The sequence below is a fragment of the Mesocricetus auratus genome, unplaced genomic scaffold (genome assembly GCF_017639785.1).
Source record: "Mesocricetus auratus isolate SY011 unplaced genomic scaffold, BCM_Maur_2.0 Super-Scaffold_100007, whole genome shotgun sequence".
Classification (NCBI taxonomy): Eukaryota; Metazoa; Chordata; class Mammalia; order Rodentia; family Cricetidae; genus Mesocricetus; species Mesocricetus auratus.
Window position 1 is genome coordinate 37,949,735 of NW_024429191.1, and position 20,796 is coordinate 37,970,530.

Genomic DNA, 20,796 nt, shown 5'->3' on the forward strand with positions numbered 1-20,796 from the left:
GTGAAAGACCTGTATTGCAAGAACTTTGAGTCTTTAAAGAAAGAAATTAAAGAAGACACCAGAAAATGGAGAGATATCCCATGCTCTTGGATAGGTAGGATCAACATAGTAAAAATGGCAATCTTGCCGAAAGAATCTACAGATTCAATGTAATCCCCATTAAAATCCCAGCACAATTCTTCACGGACCTTGAAAGAAAAATAATCAACTTTATATGGAAAAACAAAATACCCAGGATAGCCAAAACAGCCCTATTCAACAAAGCAACATCTGGAGGCATCACAATCCTTAATTTCAAGCTCTATTATAGAGCTATAGTCCTGAAAACAGCTTGGTATTGGCACAAAATAGACAGGTAGACCAATGGAATTGAATTGAACAACCTGATATTAACCCATACATGTATGAGCATCTGATCTTTGACAAAGAAGCTAAAAATATACAATGGAAAAAAGAAAGCATCTTCAACAAATGGTGCTGGCATAACTGGATACTGGTATGTAGAAGTATGGGGATAGATCCATGTCTATCGCCATGTACAAAACTTAAGTCCAAATGGATCAAAGACCTCAACATAAATCCAGCCACACTGAACCTCTTAGAAGAGAAAGTGGGGGGTACCTTTGAAGGAATTGGTACTGGAGACCACTTCCTGAACATAACACCAGTAGCACAGAAAGTGAGGTCAACAATTAATAAATGGGACCTCCTGAAATTGAGAAGCTTCTGAGAGGCAAAGGTCACAGTCAGCAAGACAAAAAGGCAGCCCACAGAATGGGAAAAGATATTCACCTACCCCACATCTGACAGAGAACTGATCTCCAAAATTTACAAAGAACTCAAGAAGCAAGTCTCCAAAACACCAAAGGATCCAATTGAAAAGTGGGCTACAGAACCAAATAGAGAATTCTCAATTGAAGAGTCTAAAATGGCTGAGAGACACTTAAGAAAGTGCTCAACATCCTTAGTCATTAGAGAAATGCAAATCAGAACAACTCTGAGATACCATCTTACTCCTGTAAGAATGGCTAAAATCAAAAACACCAAAGACAATTTATGCTGGAGATGATGTGGAGAAAGAGGAAATCTCCTCCACTGCTGGTGGGAGTGCCAACTTGTACAGCCATTTTGGAAATCAGTATGGAGATTACTCCGGAAAGTGAGAATAAGTCTACTATATGACCCAGCAATTGCACTCTTAGGCATATATCAAAAAATGCACATTCAAAAACAAGGACATCTGTTCCACTATGTTCATAGCAGCATTATTTGTAATAGCCAGAACCTGGAAGCAACCTAGTTGCCCCTCAACTGAAAAGTGGATAGAGAAAAGGGAAGGAGGGGAGGAAGAGGGATCTGGGATTGACAGGTAAAACAAGCTTTTTTCTAATTTAAATAAAAAATAGAAAAATGTATGTCTTGGTCAGAAGCATTGATTATTCAGGGCAAATTTTCCATAGTTCAAGGTCATGAACTTTCCTAAAAACAAACTGTGTCTTCCATCAAGTACTACAGACTTGAATAATGCTGCCCAGGCTAACATGAATACTGATCGAGTGACAAAAGAATGCACAATTAAAATTATTTTGAAATTTTTGGTTTAAAAATAAACCTTGGCCTCAATGAATTAAGGATGCAATTGGAATCTTGAAATCTGAGGTGTATTTCATTAAAAAAACCTTTCAAAGGTATAACTTAAAGGGGAAATTTCATCAGATAGGCCTCCTCGATCCCCAAGATTTGGCTCCTCTGAGAATTTCTGTGCTGCTTGAAGAAGCTTTGCCTTCACATAAGCAGAACCAATCTCAGAACCCTAAGAGGTTTCAGCAAGGAAACCACTCAGGGACCAAATACTGCCTCCATTCCAGCTGTCACTCATTCCAGTAGTGCTTCATCTTCTACATAAAATAATGCTACTGATAATGATGGTGGTGGTGATGATGATGTTGTTAACTTTGATTTAGGATTTGGTCAAGGTTAAATGAGCAACAATGGAATGTCTTTCAATATAACAAGGTAAAAATAGTTGTGCAAACAACACTGTATTAAGATCTCACTAACCTGAAGGGCCATCTTAGAGATGGGTAATATTGTTGTATTATGGGCTACATTCCTTTTGTCCTACAGTGTAAATATCGTGCCCACATTTAAGAATTTGGTTTTCAAAATAAGGAAGAAAATTTCAATTAAATAATGTTTACTTAAGGAAGACTTTGGATTTGATATTTGTGAGTTCACATATTTTGTTGAAATGTATAAAAATTTTAAATGTGTTTAGATAAACATTCACATGAATTTAGGAATTACAAAGGAATACAAAGCATATCTGCACATTTATCCCTGCTTGGCATAGTTACCAGAAAAAACTCACCTGTGTAAGATCTCAGCTTCTCCAAGTTCACCTGTTCACAGGTCTCACCCACATGCTCTAACTCTAGAGGACCCAGAGGTGACTGTGCTCACAGACCAGGCCAGGTTGTGCTTGCAGCACCATCTGCCTTGTGGTTGTCACAGTCCTTATCTCACAGTGTACATGGAGCAGAGAGAATGCCGCTGCAACGGGCTCCCTGCTCCCTATGTGCCATGCTCACAGCCTGACTCTGCATTGGACTCTGAACACAAGTCAAAGCAACTTTGAACTTGATGGTGCTTAAATAGGCTCCTGCAAGTCTGTGCAGGAAAAGACATAATATGATAAATTCAAATGTCTAAATGGATGCAAAATGAGTAAAAGCATCAGGCACAAAATATACCTAGCCTTTCTGAAAACAGCTAAAGCTTATTCCATGTCTTTTCCTTAAAGCGCTTCAATTTTTCAACATAAAATATCTATACATATTTTAACGTGTGTTTATATGTGTGTGTGTGTGTTTTGACTGTATTATGAATGTGTGTGTGTGTGTGTGTGCACTCTAGGTGTCACTATTGACCAAGGAGGGCAGTGAAGGATGTTGGAAACCATTGCAGATAGTTGTGAGCTGCCATGCGCATGTTGGGAGCTGAAACTGGACTTCTACAAGAACAACTGTGCTCTTAAGAGCTGAGCCATCCCTCCAGATCCTTTTCAACCTTCTGATTCCTGAATCAGCAAATGTTGAGTTATGGTAGCACTCACTAACACACCAAAAATATCTCCTCTTCCTGAGAACAGTTTAGCTGTGGTTACAGGACAGAGGGTTCCCTAAGCTACTCCTATTACTGGATTGGTTAAAACCCTGGGCTATGTGTGATGCCTGGAAGCTGAGAGAGCTGCAGGTTTCAATGCCTTCCTTAAAATGTTGGAGAAATTGGAAGCACATTATAGAAGAAGGGTGGAAAGACATATAGAGAGATAATGAATAGAACCACAGATAGACAGGCAGATTTCCTTTCTAACCAAGCTTCTTTGGCAGACATATTTAAGCATTCCAAAGGAATGCAGAGAATGGAAACTGTTTGGTTTATATGTGGACATAGAATATCTCAGACCAGGTCAGTGGCCACCACATATAGAAACCTAGACAATAGGGAGCATGGAGGTCATAAGAAATTTGGGGGATGTGCAGGTCAACTCAGTAATACCTTGTGTCAAAAGGGAGTTTCTGGTATCAAGACACATAGGACAACAGGAGGACAAGATCATAGTATCTGAGGAACACGTGGGTATTGCAGCCTGGTCAGTCCTGTTCCAGCTCTCCAGTTTGCATCTCGTGTGGACAGCCAGGTCAGCGTCACACTGGGTCACCTACAGCACCAGAGTCTGTTCTGAAACCGTCCTACAGCACATCTCCCCAGGAGACCCAGTTACTCACCTCATTTCCTTCACCTTCAGAGGAAAACTCAGATTTCAGAGTGTGAACCTAAGATGAAACAGCCAACTGACAGAGGATGCACATGTCACTGTGCTAGGGGACGGTGAGGAAGCCCCTTCCTCAGTTCCCTTGGAAATCCCATTTCCTTCTGGTGTCTGCAGTTCAGTCCAGACAATGCCCTGCTGCTCTCATCATTGAAAACATGGGATGAGCATGTAATTCTTGGTGTCATTGTGACACTCTGTAAGCTTGCAGTTCCATGACTGCTAGTGAACACCATAAGATTAGTTGAGAAGGCAGCATGCATGTTATTTTAAATAGCTGAATTTAAAACACGGTAAGTTTGTTGCATTAAGTGAATAGTACTTGAACGTTTTGAGAGAAATTACATGTTCTTTTCTGCACAGAATAAAAAAGATAGAGGAAAACCAAAGGCTTACAGTTAGGAACTACTAGAAGTTTCAGAGAGCAGATGTGAAGTTGATAACAATGTGTGCTGTGCAGTCTCCCCTCAGCTCAAACTCACCCCAGATGCTGCTGGCAGCCTTGGACATGTGGGTCAAGGAGCAGTGGCTGTTTAAGAGCACAAGGGATAGGAGGGAGTGATGTCATCCCTGGGTGGACTCTGCTCATTAAGGGCTGGTGTGGTAGGTTTTTGTCAACAATGTTCCTTGGAGACTTAGAAGATGTAATTAATAGAGCTAAAAAGAAAAAAGCTGAGAGACGTCTCCATTACACAGCTGTGGTTTTGTCCTTGTGCTGTTTTCATTCTCCCAGATTAGTAGAAGTGTAATTGTAATCAGAATTAAATGATCTGAAATTTGCACACTGTACATAAATATCAAGTGTGAAATAGATAAGTCAAGTAATACATGGCCAAAGCATTTGGATTGTTTTCATTCTCTGTCTCTCTGATTCTCTCTCTCTCTGTCTCTGTCTCTCTCTCTCTCTCTGTCTCTCTCTCTCTTTCTATCTCTCTTTCCCCATGTCCTGTGTGTGTGTGTGTGTGTGTGTGTGTGTGTAAATAAACTTCCAGTTGTTTTTCAGAGGTGTGGACTCTCAGCTACGTAGGCACTGGCACTGCCCCTTACTAGTGCCCAACAGACTGACCCAGAGGTCCCATCGCTCTCTGCCATCTTGTCCTCTCACTATTGCAGCATCCCTGTGCTATGTGGTCAGTCACAAGCCATGTTCTTCAGAGCTCCATGGAACTTAAATGCTAGTTTCATTGTAAATAGTGACATGAAAATTATAGAACAATCTACAAGTACAGATGTCTTTAGTGAAAAATGTAAATGTATTACAGTCACCTGGACAAAATTCATAGTCTTAAGAGTCTGCACATTGTGGTCACTCGTATACAGAAACAGAGCTGTATTCACCTTTCTCCCTGCTAATGGCTTTCCTTGTCCCATGAGCTGCCATGTAGACTTTGGGAACAGAAAAGTCAGCACTTGTCTACAAGGCAGCTCCTGACACTGTGAAAGCTAGCCAGCAGGGAGAACACTTCCTGGTCATCACTAACTTGATTTTCCCATGTCTATTAACACTATGTGTGGTGTCTTCTGCAACAAGGTCTTACCATCAAGGTCTAGGAGGTGACCAAGAGCAATGGCACCAGCCTGTGTAGTTTGGAGGGTCTCCAGGACATGCTTGAGGAACAAGTCAATAACAGATACCTGACACCTGGCACTGAGCTATTGTGCAGTCCATAGCTTCTGGGAGCCATATCTCTTGGGTAGAGCACGTACATCCCTATGAATACATAAAGAAGACTAGCAAGCCTTTTCATACGGCCTTTTCAAACATCCTTAGAGTTCGATGTTCCCTTTTCTGTCCTTGCTCTCATCCCTTTCCCCACTTCACATTCCTTCCCCGTCATTCCTCTGTCCTTTGTGCCACTGTATTCTACTCTCCCCTATCCCTAAGATCTTTGTCTCCCTTCCCACCAATCAGCACTCCCCAGTCTCCTGTATTCTGCAGATTTGCAAATTAAACACACAAATTGAAAGATTCAACACTAAGATTCACAGATGAGAGAGACCAGTTGATATTTGTTGAACACAAATTCATGAATGTGTGAAGAGATGCTCACACTGAGAACCAGTTACACATTTCACAATCCAGTGACAATTAATGCGTATTAACATGGCAGTTCTTGAGAAAAGTTCTTGCTCGTGAACTAATATGTGTGCAACAGTCTGTTTGAATCTGTCATTATGCTAAGACTACTCATTATTTCATTTAATTTTGGCCAAATACAGACTGATATTCTTCTTCTCCTTTTAGTAGAGTGCTCAGAGGCCTGGATGCCTGAGGGATGGCTGGACCAATGGTTGGGTCGGGCCAATGAGTGGGGTCCTCTGCTTATGGTCTTCCTGATCAATGGGACCAACATGAGAGATGAGGCCACTCCAAAATACCAGAATCTCTCAGTGTCACATGATCCTCAGGATAAAGGGGTTTCACGTGTCTCAGATGAATTTTGCCACATTATTTTCAATTCCTTTTCTGGGTAATCATCGTATGGATTATATCTCTGAGGTGTTTAAAAGTCCAAGTTGTATGTTTAGCCAATAGACGGTCAGACTTGGTTCACAGCTCAGGTTGAAATAAATCCTCAAAATAAGTTTGATTTCCCTTTGGGTGCACTGGTTTGTGGTATTTTAGAACAGTGATCCTGCAGACTGTGGTTTTCTGGATAAATGACACTGTAAGTGACCTAGATACTTCAGCACCCTGAAATGTGGCAATTTCACTAGGAGTTATCATGGTTCTAAATGTTGATATGAATTCTGCTCTGAAATTTTCTTACACACAGGGAATTTATAACCCTCAGCTCTCCAGGCCCAGAATCCCCCCTCTGCTGGCACAGTCAGGCTGATGAACACATTACTGACCATGCATTCCTAGGGTCACGTGACTCTCACCCCCAAAGCATTCTTAGTTGCCATCATCATTTCAATTAGCAGCTACACTGGACAGTCAGTTTTCACACTGGTGGAATTCTTCACTTAGTTCAAGCAGCCTGCTCTTCTTGCTGTGGTCATATTTGTGGTTTTCCTGATGGCCTTGTCTGGCAATGCCCTCCTGATCCTTCTGTACACTCTGATACCCACCTTCAAACACCCATGCCCTTTGTCATCAGTCGTTTGTTCCTCTACATGACATTAGCAGTCCAGAATTTTACCTTCTGGCTGCTCTACCTTATGACCAACGCATGGTTACAATTCCTGTTAACTGTTTTAAGAGCATACTGATAGACAAAACAAAATGTTTTTGCCCACTTTGCAGACCCCGCTGTCCCCTGTCGCCTCCTCCTGCAGCCATGGTCAACCCCACCTTGTTCTTCGACATCCGGCCAATGGCGAGCCCTTGGGCCATGTCTCCTTCGAGCTATTTGCAGACAAAGTTCCGAAAACAGCAGAAAACTTTCGAGCTCTGAGCACTGGAGGGAAAGAATTTGGACATAAAGGTTCCACCTTTCACAGAATTATCCAAGGATTCGTGTGCCATGGTGGTGACTTCACACATCATAATGGCACTGGCGGCAGGTCCATCTACGGAGAGAAGATTGAGGATGAGAAATTCATTCTGAAGCACACAGGTCCTGGCATCTTATCCATGGCAAATGCTGGACCAAACACAAATGGTTCCCAGTTTTTTATCTGCACTGCCAAGACCGAGTGGCTGGATAGCATGCACGTGGTCTTTGGGAAGGTGAAAGAAGGCACGAACATTGTGGAGGCCATGGAGCGTTTCGGGTCCAGGAACAGCAAGACCAGCAAGATCGCCATTTCCGACTGAGGGCAACTCTAATTCTTCTGACTCGCGGACTTCTTACCCACCAGACCATTCCCGCTGTAGCTCAGGAGAGTATCCCCCTCCACCCCAACTGCTCGTAATGCCCTGTAATCTCTGCTCTCACTGAAATTCTTTGGGTTCCATATTTTCCTCATCCCCCTCCAAATCTAGCTGGATTGCAGAGTTAGGTTTATGACTATGAATAAAACCTAAGTAAAAATAAAAAATGTTTTTTTCTGTCAAGGCTTAAGGGTCTGGGCCTCCTAGATCATTTAGACTAGGAAGGAGCCCCCAGGACATTTACTCTCTCTCTTACCAATTGTGCGGAGATTTTGGGATGGGTGAGGGCCTTTCTGACCATGGCCTCCTTTGGAAGCATTGGGAACTTGTCCCTCAGTATTGACTCTCTTCATTGTAGAATGTACACTGATAAGCATCCACTCCATGTACCCCAGTGGCCACTTGATCAAGAGGACAGGTGACTCACTAGAACTGTGATGCATTTTGATAGAGATTCTACAGCCCCTTGAAGGACTAGGATAAAAAGTACTGCCCCTTTAATTCCTCTGTCTACTTGGGAGTAGGCTCCAAGTGGGTTCATCAACACCCAGAAGTCAGTTGCACCAATCTGGTCTGGTAATTTTAAAATTTGTATAATATTTGGGGAGAAGAAACACTTTTTGTCCACTAAGTAGCCCTTTTAGACTTTTCCAAGAGCAGATCAATAACTTTCAATAAATCTAACGTTTTAAATACATGTTTTATTGAACTTTGACCTTTAAATTTGGATTAACATTACTTAATGATCTTTACTGCCTATCTTTACACACTACATATGGCACTCAGACCTTCTGTGACCTGTTGAGTATCTTCAGCTTGCTTTCCAGTGTTCGGTTCTGGAAACAGCCATCTTAATTTACATATAAGTCATATAATATAGAAATCTTCTTTGTACTAAAAATGTGTTCATAGCTACTTCCTTGTAACATTTGTTTCTATAAATAAAAATGCACAAATACAGCTGAATTCTTATTTGGAGGGAGCCAGTTACTGGAGAAAATAGTGATAGGAAGAACACTTGAAGGAATCAGAATAGGAAGCTGCCATTCTTTGTTCTTACTAACTGCTATAACTAAAGCTATAAGCAGCTATGTGATGATACTTGTAACCTCACTGGTCCCTGAAAATCCTGACCACACTGTGAACATAAAGAAAGACTTTCTAGCAAATTCTCTGCAGAAGGAGCAGGTGAAATGCACAGACAGTGACAGCTCGTTTCCCGCTGCATCCCTAGGAACAACTGTCAGGTCTATGCATGTGTGGGCAGACTGCACTGTGCGTCAGCTTCCCTTATTTCCAAGGGACATCACTGTTTAGTTGCATTTCCAAGACACATCACTTTGGGGCATGGCTCATAACTTATTAGTTACATAGGCTTTGATTGTTTCATGACACCGGTATTTTCATTTCTCTCAACAAAGATCCTCATGAATCAGTTTCCAGGACTCTACAACGTCTTCACATTTCAAGCTGGAGAAGTTCATGCAGGACATTGGCCACACAGGAGTGACAATCGGTCAGACAGGCAGGAGACATTGGGGTAGAAGGCTGTCACCCTGGCAGCTGCATGTGTCCCTTTATGTGCATTAGATGCTCAATACTCTGAATCACTGGTGGCCCTGCCCTGACACCATGCAGCACCCAAGACAGCCATGTCCTCACAGTGCTGAGTCAGAGGCCTTAGGTGCTGGATGTAGTCTGGAGTCCCACAGAGCCTCTGTAACCTGCAGTTGATGCAGATGCCTCAGACCAGGAGCAACAGGGAGAGACCCATTTTCCCCTACCCTGCCAAAGTCCACACAGGGCCTGGGCTCAAATCAAGGTTGAAGGAGTCAAGATTCTGATATACAGATAAAGCCTTGGGAGTCTGAGAGGGCTGAGCTCAGGAGTGTGACCTAATGAGCAGAGGACACTGTGTGGCCAGAGGATGGACTGAGAACACCACCAGGACATAGGAACACGATCAGAAACCTTTAGCATTGAGAAAAAGTTCAGAACAATTTGTCTGCAGCATCAAGAGTGCAGAGTTGGATCCATCTTCTTCCCTGTTTTACACCATCATCTACTACACAGCTTACACCTCACAGATGTCTGCAGTTTGAGTGGAGGTGTGACTTTCTAAAGTGCGACTTTTGTCCAGCTGATGGCATATAAATATTCACATTTTCATCTAAGCCATTCGTTCCTGTAGATCATTCTATAATCTTCAAGTCACTATTTAAAATGAAATAAACATTTTAACTGAATGCACTTCTTTAGAATGTGGCTTCTGACTGACAGCAGAACACGGATGAAGTGATGGTGAGAAGCAGGATGACACTTGGAGGATGGGGCCTCAGGGTCAGTCTGTAACATCCTTGAAAGGGGGGTTGAACCCCAAGGTTTGGTCTCCACAGCCATGAAAGATAAAGCATCAGAAAAACTACTGTAAGTTTATATGAATGCACACACACACACACACACACACACACACACACACTGGAGGCAGGAGGACTGAGGAGTGAATGGAAATCTGCATAGTGTGCAAGGGTCTGGAATACAATAACTGACTCATGTTGGACACGATTATTGTTTAAAATTTCTCTTTTACTTTTGTCACAGTGGCTACACTTTAAACCACTAGCACCTGGGCTTTTTAGGTTGTAGCCTGGGGGTGGATTCTGTTCCCCCAGAACAGAATCGATCTGGTGCTGCTAAAAGCAGCTTTAACTAAATCTCTATCATTCTAATAAAACTAGAGATTCAAAGACTAGGGTGAAAAACATGTGAGCTCAAAGAGTTAGAATAGCCATTGGCTAACTTTCTCTCTTAGTTGATGTCCCTGGAACCTCTCTCCTTCCACACCACCCAGACTAAAAAAACCCAGGCTAAACTCCTGCCTGATACTTCCTGTAAACTAGTTGCTAACACAGCCTCTCTGAGCCCAGATTAATTTTACTTAGTTAACACATATGCAAGATATCTTTACATAGTTAGACAAATACAGCATAAACAAGTGTAGCACATTTTGTCTAATTGAACACATAATCCACAACATAGGATGGTGATGTTCCAGGCCGTTGTTAATACCGTCTGTGACTTTCCACTTTAACAAAACTGAAGGTAAATGAGGCTGTGGCAGAGGTTTCCATCACCACCCCTGGCTGCCCTGGTTACATTCTGCTTTAAGGTCCCACAGGGCAGTTATTAACATCTATATCCAGGAATGAACAGGGTCCAGCCAGGGATGATGTCACTTGCCTCCTGTTCCTTGTGCACTTAAAGAACTGCTGTCCCTTGTCCCATACGACCCAGGCTGCTGCTGCATCTGATGGTGAGTGACCCAACAGGAGAGAAGGCACAGCACAGGGTGGACTCTAGACAGGCTGTTTGTTCTTCAAGGGGTGTGTTTATCATTTACTGTCTGTTTTTATGCAGAGGAAAAAATATTCAGCCTTCTTCTTCCTCTCTCTCTCTGTCTCTCTGTCTCTGTCTCTCTGTCTCTCTCTATCTCTCTCTATCTCTCTCTGTCTCTCCCTGTCTCTCTGTCTGTCTCTGTCTTTCTCTGTGTCTCTGTCTGTCTCTGTCTGTCTGTCTGTCTGTCTGTCTGTCTGTCTCTCTCTCTCTCTCTCTCTCTCTACTCTCTCGGTGTTTAGGGACAGGGTTTCTCTGTGCAGCCCTGGCTGTCCAGAACTTGCTCTGTAGACAAGGATGGCCTTGAACTGTAAGATCTACAAGATCTATAGGCCTCGGCCTCCCCAGTACTGGAATAAAAGGCATGCACTACCACACCCAGCTTCTCCTAAAGTACTTTAGTACTTCCTTACTGAGATTTTTATTTAAGATACTAATGAAGCAATATCACACACACACACACACACACACACACACACACACACACACACACCAGACTTGGCTTGATTTCATTGCTGATCCCCCTGTCCCAGTCTCACAAGTGCTAGGATTGTAGCAGGCATTTGATAACACACCCACCCTTCCTTATGTATTATTAGTGTTCATATTACATCCATTAGTTTTCCAAAATTGTCTCTTTTGTGATTTATTTAACTTCAATTGTGAACAACATTTGAGGGTTACAATAATTCCAAAATAAGTTTCTTAATCTTATTCATGTCTCATCATATGAAGGTGTCTGTGGGTGATCTAAACACAAACTATACATTCCTGGTGAAATGGAGTTTCTCATAGAACCCAGGCAGGTTTGCCTGGGTGCCTACTCATAGGCTAAGCACTCATACCATGGGTTATTGTGTGATGTGAGGCAGATGCCCTGAGACCCTGAGCTTCTCCACTGAAAAGAAAGGAAATGTGGTGAGCCCTATAGAAGCACAGGGTGGTCCAGGGATGCTTCTGGCTTGGGATGATGCTTTTCCATTTCTCTGCCTTCACTGTTAGAACTACCCAGCGTTAACAGTGCACCCAGCTGTTCACATGAAATTAACAGCACAGCATGGATAAGGGTAGCCAGCTGCTGGTCCCTGTCTTGTGTGGACACCGCTTCCTCATCTCACTGCTCGCTGGGTGCCTTGTCACCAGTGTTCTCCACTAAACAGAGTGCACTGCCTTCCCAGAACACCTCCTGTCCCTCACCTGCCTCTTCCTCCACTCACCTAGCAAACGCTGTTCAGGGATTCTCAGAGACTGTGAGAGCCTCTCCAGTCCTTGTTCACTGTGTCCACAATTATAACCCGGGTCAGCAGGTACCTTAAGGTGACCGCTGGAAAGCTCAAGTTTACAACAGATACAGGTTTCCTTTCGCATATAAACCTTTTAAAATGGAAATATGTGTTTCTATCTCTCAGTCTATTTGTCTGTCTGTCTCTGTCTGCCTCCACCCATAGGTCTCATGTTTGTCATGAAGGCATCATGGACCTGGCCATGTTCTCTGCTCCATCGGCAATTTTCAGAACATGGTCCTTTAAGGACTTCTAAGCTGAGGCTTAGATCTGATTGTGGACCCTGTAAGGAGATGAACTTAGAGAAGTAGAGACCAGATAAGGGTGAGACTTCCCATCATTTCAGTCTAACCAGCATTAGATGAACAAGCATGTTCTCTCTGTGTTGTTGTATCTATATTTTCATATGACTATGATCATATGAATGTGTATTTAAAGAGCATTATCTATCAAAACAAGCACATGTAAGAAACTTCAAATTCAATTTTAAATGGGCTGTATGCATTTTCAAATTAAAATATCTTACCATATTTTTTTTTGGTTTTTACGAGACAAGGTTTCTCTGTATTGTTTTGGAGGCTGTTGGTTCAGCCCGGCCTCGAACTCACAGAGATCGCCTGCCTCTGCCTCCTGAGTGCTGGGATTAAAGGCGTATGCCACCACCACCTGGCTTACCATATTATTTTTAATAAGCCACATTCTTCAGTGAATAAGAAAAAGGGAGTGTATCTCATAATGTGTTAATATTACAAGCAACTATACAATGGCTCTTAAGGATAACTGTGCTCATTGACATTCTTTAAAATGTGTCTATTTTTTTGCTTAGGTTCATTTGCCTTTTATTTTTTGTTTGTTTATTTTGGTCAATAATTATGCAGATTTCAAGAACTTACTAAAAGAGGTCACTGCTGGTCATCAGGAAAGATCATGACCATGGACTATGGTAGCTCTACTCTGAGTTGTAATGGCTCTAACCACAGATGTGAATCCTTCATTTTTTAAATTGCTTAACATAGATTATCTTTGTACAGGTCAAGGAACTTTATCAGCACACTAGGTTTGTGCAATATCATCCCGTGAATATCACCTCCATGATGAACAACTATACCAGACAGTCAGATTTCACCCTTGTGGGATTCTTCATTCAGTCCAAACACCCTGCTCTGCTTGCTGTAGTCATATTTGTAGTTTTCCTGATGGCCTTGTCTGGGAATGCACTCCTGATCCTCCTGATACTCTCTGACACCCACCTCCACACACCCATGTACTTTTTCATCAGCCAGTTATCCCTCATGGACATGCTATACATTTCTGTCACTGTGCCAAAGATGCTCATGGACCAGGTACTGGGAAGTCACAAGATTTCAGCTGCTGCCTGTGGGATACAGATGTTTCTATACCTGACTCTAGCCGGTTCAGAATTTTTCCTTTTGGCTACCATGTCTTATGACCGCTATGTGGCCATCTGCCATCCACTCCAGTATCCTGTCCTCATGAACCATAGGGTGTGTCTCCTCCTGGTGTCTGTCTGTTGGTTCCTGGGATCCTTGGATGGCTTCATATTTACCCCTGTCACCATGAACTTCCCATTTTGTAGATCCAGGGAGATCAACCACTTCTTCTGTGAGGCCCCTGCTGTGACAAAGCTCTCCTGCTCAGACACCTGGCTCTATGAGACTCTCATGTACCTGTGCTGTGTGCTCATGCTTGTCATTCCTGTGACAGTCATCTCAAGCTCCTATTCATCCATCCTCCTCACAGTTATCAGGATGAACTCGGCAGAGGGCAGGAAGAAGGCCCTTGCTACCTGTTCCTCCCACATGACTGTGGTCATCCTCTTCTATGGTGCTACCCTCTATAATTATATGTTCCCTGTCTCCTTCCACACCCCTGAGAAGGACATGGTAGTGTCTGTGTTTTACACAATACTAACCCCTCTGTTGAACCCACTAATCTATAGTCTCAGGAATAAGAACGTCACAGGGGCTCTGAAGAAATTCTTGGGTGTGACACCCTCTTTCTAAAAACAATAAAATAAGAAATTTGGAATGAATAATTGCTTCTCCTTGTCTCTAGACATCTGTTGGTCTAGGTCACAAGCTGCTGTTATTCCTCATCCATCATGTCTCATTGCATGGCCATCCCTTTTGAAGAATTATTTCTCTATTCTAAAAACCTCATTGAAATACTTTTTGTACATTCAAAATCTTTATTTATATGCTGTCTTACTCACAGGCTCATGCATATAGTTTTCATATATATTCCAGGACCATTTGCCAGTGAATGGGGCTGCCCACAGTAAATTGGGCCTTCTCAACAATGCCCACAGGCCGATCGGATCTAGACTCTGGTACTGTAAGACTCTGTCAAGTTAACAGTTAGTTAACAAAGACAATTAACAAATTCTTTGAAGCTTGATACCCAAACTAGGAAAAGACAAAAGGAAACAAGAATGAACAAAGGAATGCGAGAAATCAAGCTGGCTAGCTACAGACCAATCTTCATGATGAACATATAAAAGTCCTCAAGAAAATTCAAGAGCACATCAAGAATAACATATGTCACAAGTTGGTTTCAACCTAGGAGTGCAAGGTTGGTTTGGCACACACATCAATAAATAAAATACTTCATATTAACAGATTTGCAAAAAGTGCAGCGATTGATTAACGCAATGTAGTGCCAATTAGATATACATTCCTGAGGTCTTTATATATTGTAGTCTTTTCTTTTTCTTCTTCTTTACATTACATCAGGTATATTGCCCTGTAAATTGCAAACTGTGCCTAGGGTTTCCTGTTTATGCTGCAGTAACTTTTCTGACTCTGGATCATCGTTCCTTCCATGGCAGATTTTTACAGTTCCTCTAGTGCATTTGGCTGCTCCTTTCCATCCTTATCCCCAATAACATTTGATACATGGAGATAAGACAGTTCTGTTAGGAAAGAAGTCCAAAGCATACCACCTTGTTGTTTGATTTCTTCTACAAGGTGGATTTGTATTTATTTCCCCAAACTGCAGTATGGAATAATGCTGACACAACAAATCAAAATGCAACCCACAAATAAGCATTACAAAAGTTTAGAAACAGAAAAGCAATCTTTCTTAAAATTAGAAGTAGCCACTCCATATGAAATTACAGTTAAAAAACAAGACAGCCTAAAGAAAGCAGAGTTATAAGAAATTAAATTATTTCAATTATTCTCAACATCAAAATAAATAACTCTTAAGAGTACAAATAACTGAAGGACAGAGAGGAAACATACAGGTAGTCTGGTTGAAAGATAGTTCTGGTTCTAGTCAATTAAGAAAGTGGTGGCTATAGTAGCAGAAGTTTTTTTAACAAACAAGAGAAAATGGCTACAGTTATTAGCAGGAGAAAGAAAAAAGAAGAGAGAGAGAGGGGGAGGGAGAGAGAGCGAGAGAGAGGGGGGAGGGAGAGAGAGGGGGGAGAGAGGGAGAGAAAGGGGGAGAGAGAGAAATGGAGAGAGAGAGAGAGAGAGAGAGAGAGAGAGAGAGAGAGAGAGAGAGAGAGAGAGAGAGAGAGAGAGAGAGAGAGAGAGAGAGAGAGAGAGAGAGGTTGTTAGGAAAGCTGCAGGTTACTCTGAGACAGTTGTCCTTTCATATGGATTGGCTAATTCTAATTTTTAAGACAGATTGTTCTTTAGTTTCTAAACTTTTGTAATTCTTTTTTATAGGTTGTTTTTCAAAACAGACAAATGAATGGAACTAGAAACCCCATCCTGGGTGAGGTAACCAAGCCCAAAAAGACAAATAGGGCATGTACTCACACATAAAATGAAGAATAACTATGCTATAATTCACAGACCCAGAGAGACTAAGTAATAAGGAGAGTTCATGGGGGAGGACACCTGAATCTCCCTGGGAAGGGAAAATAGAAGAGATTTCTGAGTGGACTGAGGGCAGATGGGAATGGGAACATGAACGATCAGGCTGGGAGGGAGTAAAGGAGGAAAGCACTGAAAGAAACTACTGGAAAGGGGAGAATTTCGGGGTCAGGTGGAGACCTGGTGCAAGGGAAACTCCCAGGAATCTACAAGGATGACCCCAGCTTAGACTCCTAGAAATAGCAAATATGTAACCTGAACTGGCCATCTTCTGTCACCAGGAAAGTCTTAATATCTTATATTCCAATAAATACAAGAATTTTTCATGCCTAAGTGTCATAAGTTTTGTGATATTGCTAAACTAAGACTGAATATTAAATATAATATTATCTATCAACCGGTAATACTGAAAGATCTCAAGTGATAGAAAAAGAAAGAGTATATTTTCTGAGTTCATTTTAGAGATCTATAAACGGTGTTTTAACTTCTATTGCCAATAGTAAGAGTTCTGGGGCTTAAGAGATTGCTCAACAGTTATTGTAGGTGACCTGAGTCCAATTGCCAGCACCCATCAGGTGACTCAGAACTGCCTGTACCTTGAGCTCCAGAAGATCCAAGGCCCTTTTCTGGTCTCTGCAGACATTTCACTCATACGCATATGCACACACACACACACACACACACACACACACACACACACACACAATCAAATGAATACTAAAAATAAAAAAATTGTTTTCTTGATTTGTGATTGAAAATAAGATGCAGAAATTAGTCTATGAATGTCTTAACTAATTACATGCTAAGCTTTTTATACAATGAGCACAAAATAGTTGTTATTGTTATGGCATACAACATGATACATGTATATAGTGTATGATGATCATTTGAGGATAATATCATTTCAGTTATCATAAATATTTATCATTTTGTGGTATAAAAAATATTCAGAGTCTTCTGTTCCAAGTTTCTTTGAACTAAATAGTCTCTTTATTAACACCAGTCACCTTACTGTGTAACAGAATACCAGTAAGAACTGCGTAATTGTTCTTCTCTATGCCTATAGGTACCAATCTATTCAAATATAAAATTTAAACAGCTCTATATGCTGGCTTCAAGAATCCCTGCATAATTTGTATAATTATGTAGAACACAACTCAAGCAGACTTCTCAGTCAGTTCATACCCAGAGGCATGATATCCAATCATTTACAACTTGGTTAAATATGATAACATAGATTTAATTTATATTTTCAACCAGGTAAAGCTTTAGACAAACACCTCCCCTTAACTATATACATAAATTAGAAGGTCGGGTGGGAGCAGATATTTTTTGGGTAAACCTGGTACGTGTCAGTCACTGTTCAGTAACCTCTGTAAATAAAGCAGACAGGGACAGATACTTTAGCGCTTTAGATTATTAGCCTGAGTCTCAAGGCATTCAGATGACCATGCTAAATCAGTTGAACCATCCCCATTTTCAAAGAGTAGCTTTACAGGCAAAGTATTTCTCAAATTCTGTGTCCATCTCCATCTAACTTCCAAATCATTCTCAATACACAGGTTGTCACGAATGCACAGACTAACAGGACAGATGCATTCCCAGGAGTGAGATCATGAGTTTATCACATGTAATGATATTAAAAGCAGAACCTTTTCAAACTGGCTTATCAATATTGGTCAGTTACTTCAGGGATCAAATACCCTGGGATTTGAAATTAACTTTAGGGAGCTAATAAACAGAGGACTATTTTCAGCTAGATTTCACTAATGGTGCTCTCACTGAGGATTCTGTAACCTGACCGTAGGACTACCTGACTGAGAACTGTCCCGCACAGCAGGAGCTCCCCACACAGGTGAGTGCTCACTCCCTGAGAATGTGTGCTTAGATTTGCAGGTGGTGGTCTCTCGGGGTTTTGTAACGTTATATTCTATTTCCACAACTTTAGGGACTATGCCATAATTTATAACATTTTTTTGAGGATAGAGAAATCAATGTATCTACATCTCACCCCATAACATTCTAAGCATTCTCTCTTAACTCTCTGTCAAAACCTTTTGTAAAATCCACAAAGTGAGACGTTGGTCCCTACCTATTAACGTGACAAGAAAAGTCATTGGGTTGTTATATGTTGTTCCACTCGAGAAGCATAGTGACTCTACAGCAGCTTTTCTCATTACACATTTTAGAGAAATGTTAAAAACTTTTGTGAATGTTAAGTTGTTTCCACTCTTTCTTTTAAGTTATTTCTTAAAACAAAATCCAGGACAAACCTAATACTTCCCACATACAGAGCTAGCTCTGTTTCCACTCCCAGTTGACTATGTATTATAATAGTTTTGTTTGGTTTTCACTTCTGCCCTGAGATTGACTTCGGTACAATCCAGCTTATAATGTGAAACAGAGAAAAGCTCAGTACTCTATTTAATGCATATGCATGTCAATTGTCTTAATTGTGCCCAAATGTCCACTGAGACTACATATTTTCAGAACTTAACTGAAAACTTATAAGATTTATAAGTTTTGATTATATATAGTTTTTCTTAGTAAGTTGAAGTATTTCAGACAGTACCAAAGGAGGTTTCAGGAAAATTGAGAGTGAAACATAGTCCAACCCTAAGATAGATGACTGCATTCTATTTCATCATTTAAATATTTCATGCACTTCCCTTAAGGATTAATGACAGTTCTGCCATTAAACTGTATTTGTTATTATTATTTATTATTATTATTATTTAATAGTGTGTGTGTGTGTGTGAGTGTGAGTCAATGCACACACAAGTGAGAGGACAGTGTTGTGGAGTCTGTTGCCTCCTTTACTTTTATATAGGTTCTGAGTATCAAACCCAAATCCTCAGACTCTTATAGGATGAACTTTACCCACTGAGGCATCTTGCTGGCTCCAGCGATGTTTTTTAAGTAGCTTCATAGAGAACAGTAATTGGTTGAGTACTCCATTTAAACTACCATATTTTACTAAAACAAGTATGGAAGACAATTAAGTCCCTATTTTAAAATACTGGCTGGGGACCTTTGATTTAAGACCTTCTCAACCTTTCATAAAATAGTTTTGTTGCTACTTCATAACTGTAATTTTGCTACTGTTAGGAATCATACTGTAAATATCTGATATGCAGGATATCGGATATGCGAACCCAAAGGGATCGAGTACTGCTGGTCTAAGAAATGTGTTTGACTTCAAAGTACTGTAATCAAATGGACACACTCCAGATGCGGAGTCTCCAGGAGCATGAACTAGACTGTTGATCTGCACTGACTCCTAACAGGTTGATGGAGTCCCTGGAATGTACCAACTGGCTTTGCATGTCATTTAAACAACAAAAGTATGCTGGTTTTCCTTGGTCAAAGCAGCACAACTGTAATAATGATATAGTTTTCATTTATTTATGAGTTCACAAACATGCTGATCTATGACATGTATTTCTCGTCCCATCATTCAGGAAGCTGAGGCAGGAAAACTGCGTGTTCCAGGGCAGCCTGGGCTACATAGCAAGACCTTCTCTCAAAAATAAATATCTAAAGTCAATTATTCCTTTCTTCCATTTTGTAAAAGCATATTTTTGGTAGCAAAACAGCCTGCTATTGCCCCCACTTGGGGTTATAATATATGACAGATTATGTAACCTATCCAAATTCAATTTATCAATTACTTGAAAGTTGATCGCTTCATCTAGTCTAGGCATTCAAGAACCTATTGTTCATTATATTCTTCTTGTTGGATTAAGAAAATAAGTGAGAGTGGAAATTTATTCTATTTTTCAGTGCACAATGTAACATGGTACACAAATGGCAATTCTTTTGATCTCCAAATTTAGCTTGCATTTTATTCTTTGAACTCACATTATTATATTCACCTGAGTGAATATCTTTGTCATGAAGTGGCACATTATAAGATTTTGTTTGTTACCTGATTGCTTCTAAACTTAAAATAACTTACTAATTTAAAGCATGAATAAGTTCTGTGACATATAAATATTTTATTGACTTTTAGAAGGCAATACTTTAGTGTGGTGTAGGGAAAACTCTCATAAATACTAGTTATAGACTCTTGGACATCAGAGTGACTATAATAACTGCAGCCACATAGGATTGCTCTATAGTCAGAAGAAATCCATAAAACATGAATGGCATGAGAGTTCAAAGAGACACTGAAAGCATTTTTATTTTAATAAAACATAAGGGAAGTTCTAATGTAAGTTAGTTGTGGGATACATCTTTTTTCTTAAAATATTTGAGTATGACACATCTATTTTCAGATAACTGTAATAGTATTTTGTGGTTGTGGGAACCAAATCTGAGGTTTCAACACAAAGAAGAGAAAATCTCTACCACAGAGCTGCACTATTGACCCTGGAAAAATATTTTTATTTAAACTTATTTTATAATATTTCTCTCCCCCCTCTTATGTATGCCTGTGTTTTTTTGTTTGTGCCTGTGTGTATGTGTGCATGTATCTGTGTGTGTGTGTGTGTGTCTGTGTTTATGTGTGTATATGTCTGCGTGTGTGTGTCCAGAAGGGAGGTCTTATGGGTGTCACAGTATGTTTGTAATGTTAGCAAATTTACAATGATCATAGATGCAATTCATATTTTAATAACT

The 20,796-nt window shown here is 40.8% G+C and overlaps 1 protein-coding gene and 1 pseudogene across 1 annotated transcript; both read left to right on the forward strand.

Annotated features, from left to right (window-relative positions):
* Positions 1 to 7,119: 7,119 nt before the first annotated feature.
* On the forward strand, positions 7,120 to 7,610 carry LOC101831557 (annotated as a pseudogene).
* Positions 7,611 to 13,413: 5,803 nt separating this feature from the next.
* Positions 13,414 to 14,355, forward strand: LOC101831291 (olfactory receptor 2T29-like). The gene has a single exon (XM_013111549.3). It carries the CDS (start codon positions 13,423 to 13,425, stop codon positions 14,353 to 14,355), a length of 933 nt encoding a protein of 310 aa, XP_012967003.2. The 5' UTR covers positions 13,414 to 13,422.
* The last annotated feature ends 6,441 nt before the right edge of the window (positions 14,356 to 20,796 follow it).

Excerpts from the sequence above, each read along its gene's own strand:
- LOC101831291 (XM_013111549.3), top strand. The coding sequence starts at position 13,423 with ATGATGAACAACTATACCAGACAGTCAGATTTCACCCTTGTGGGATTC.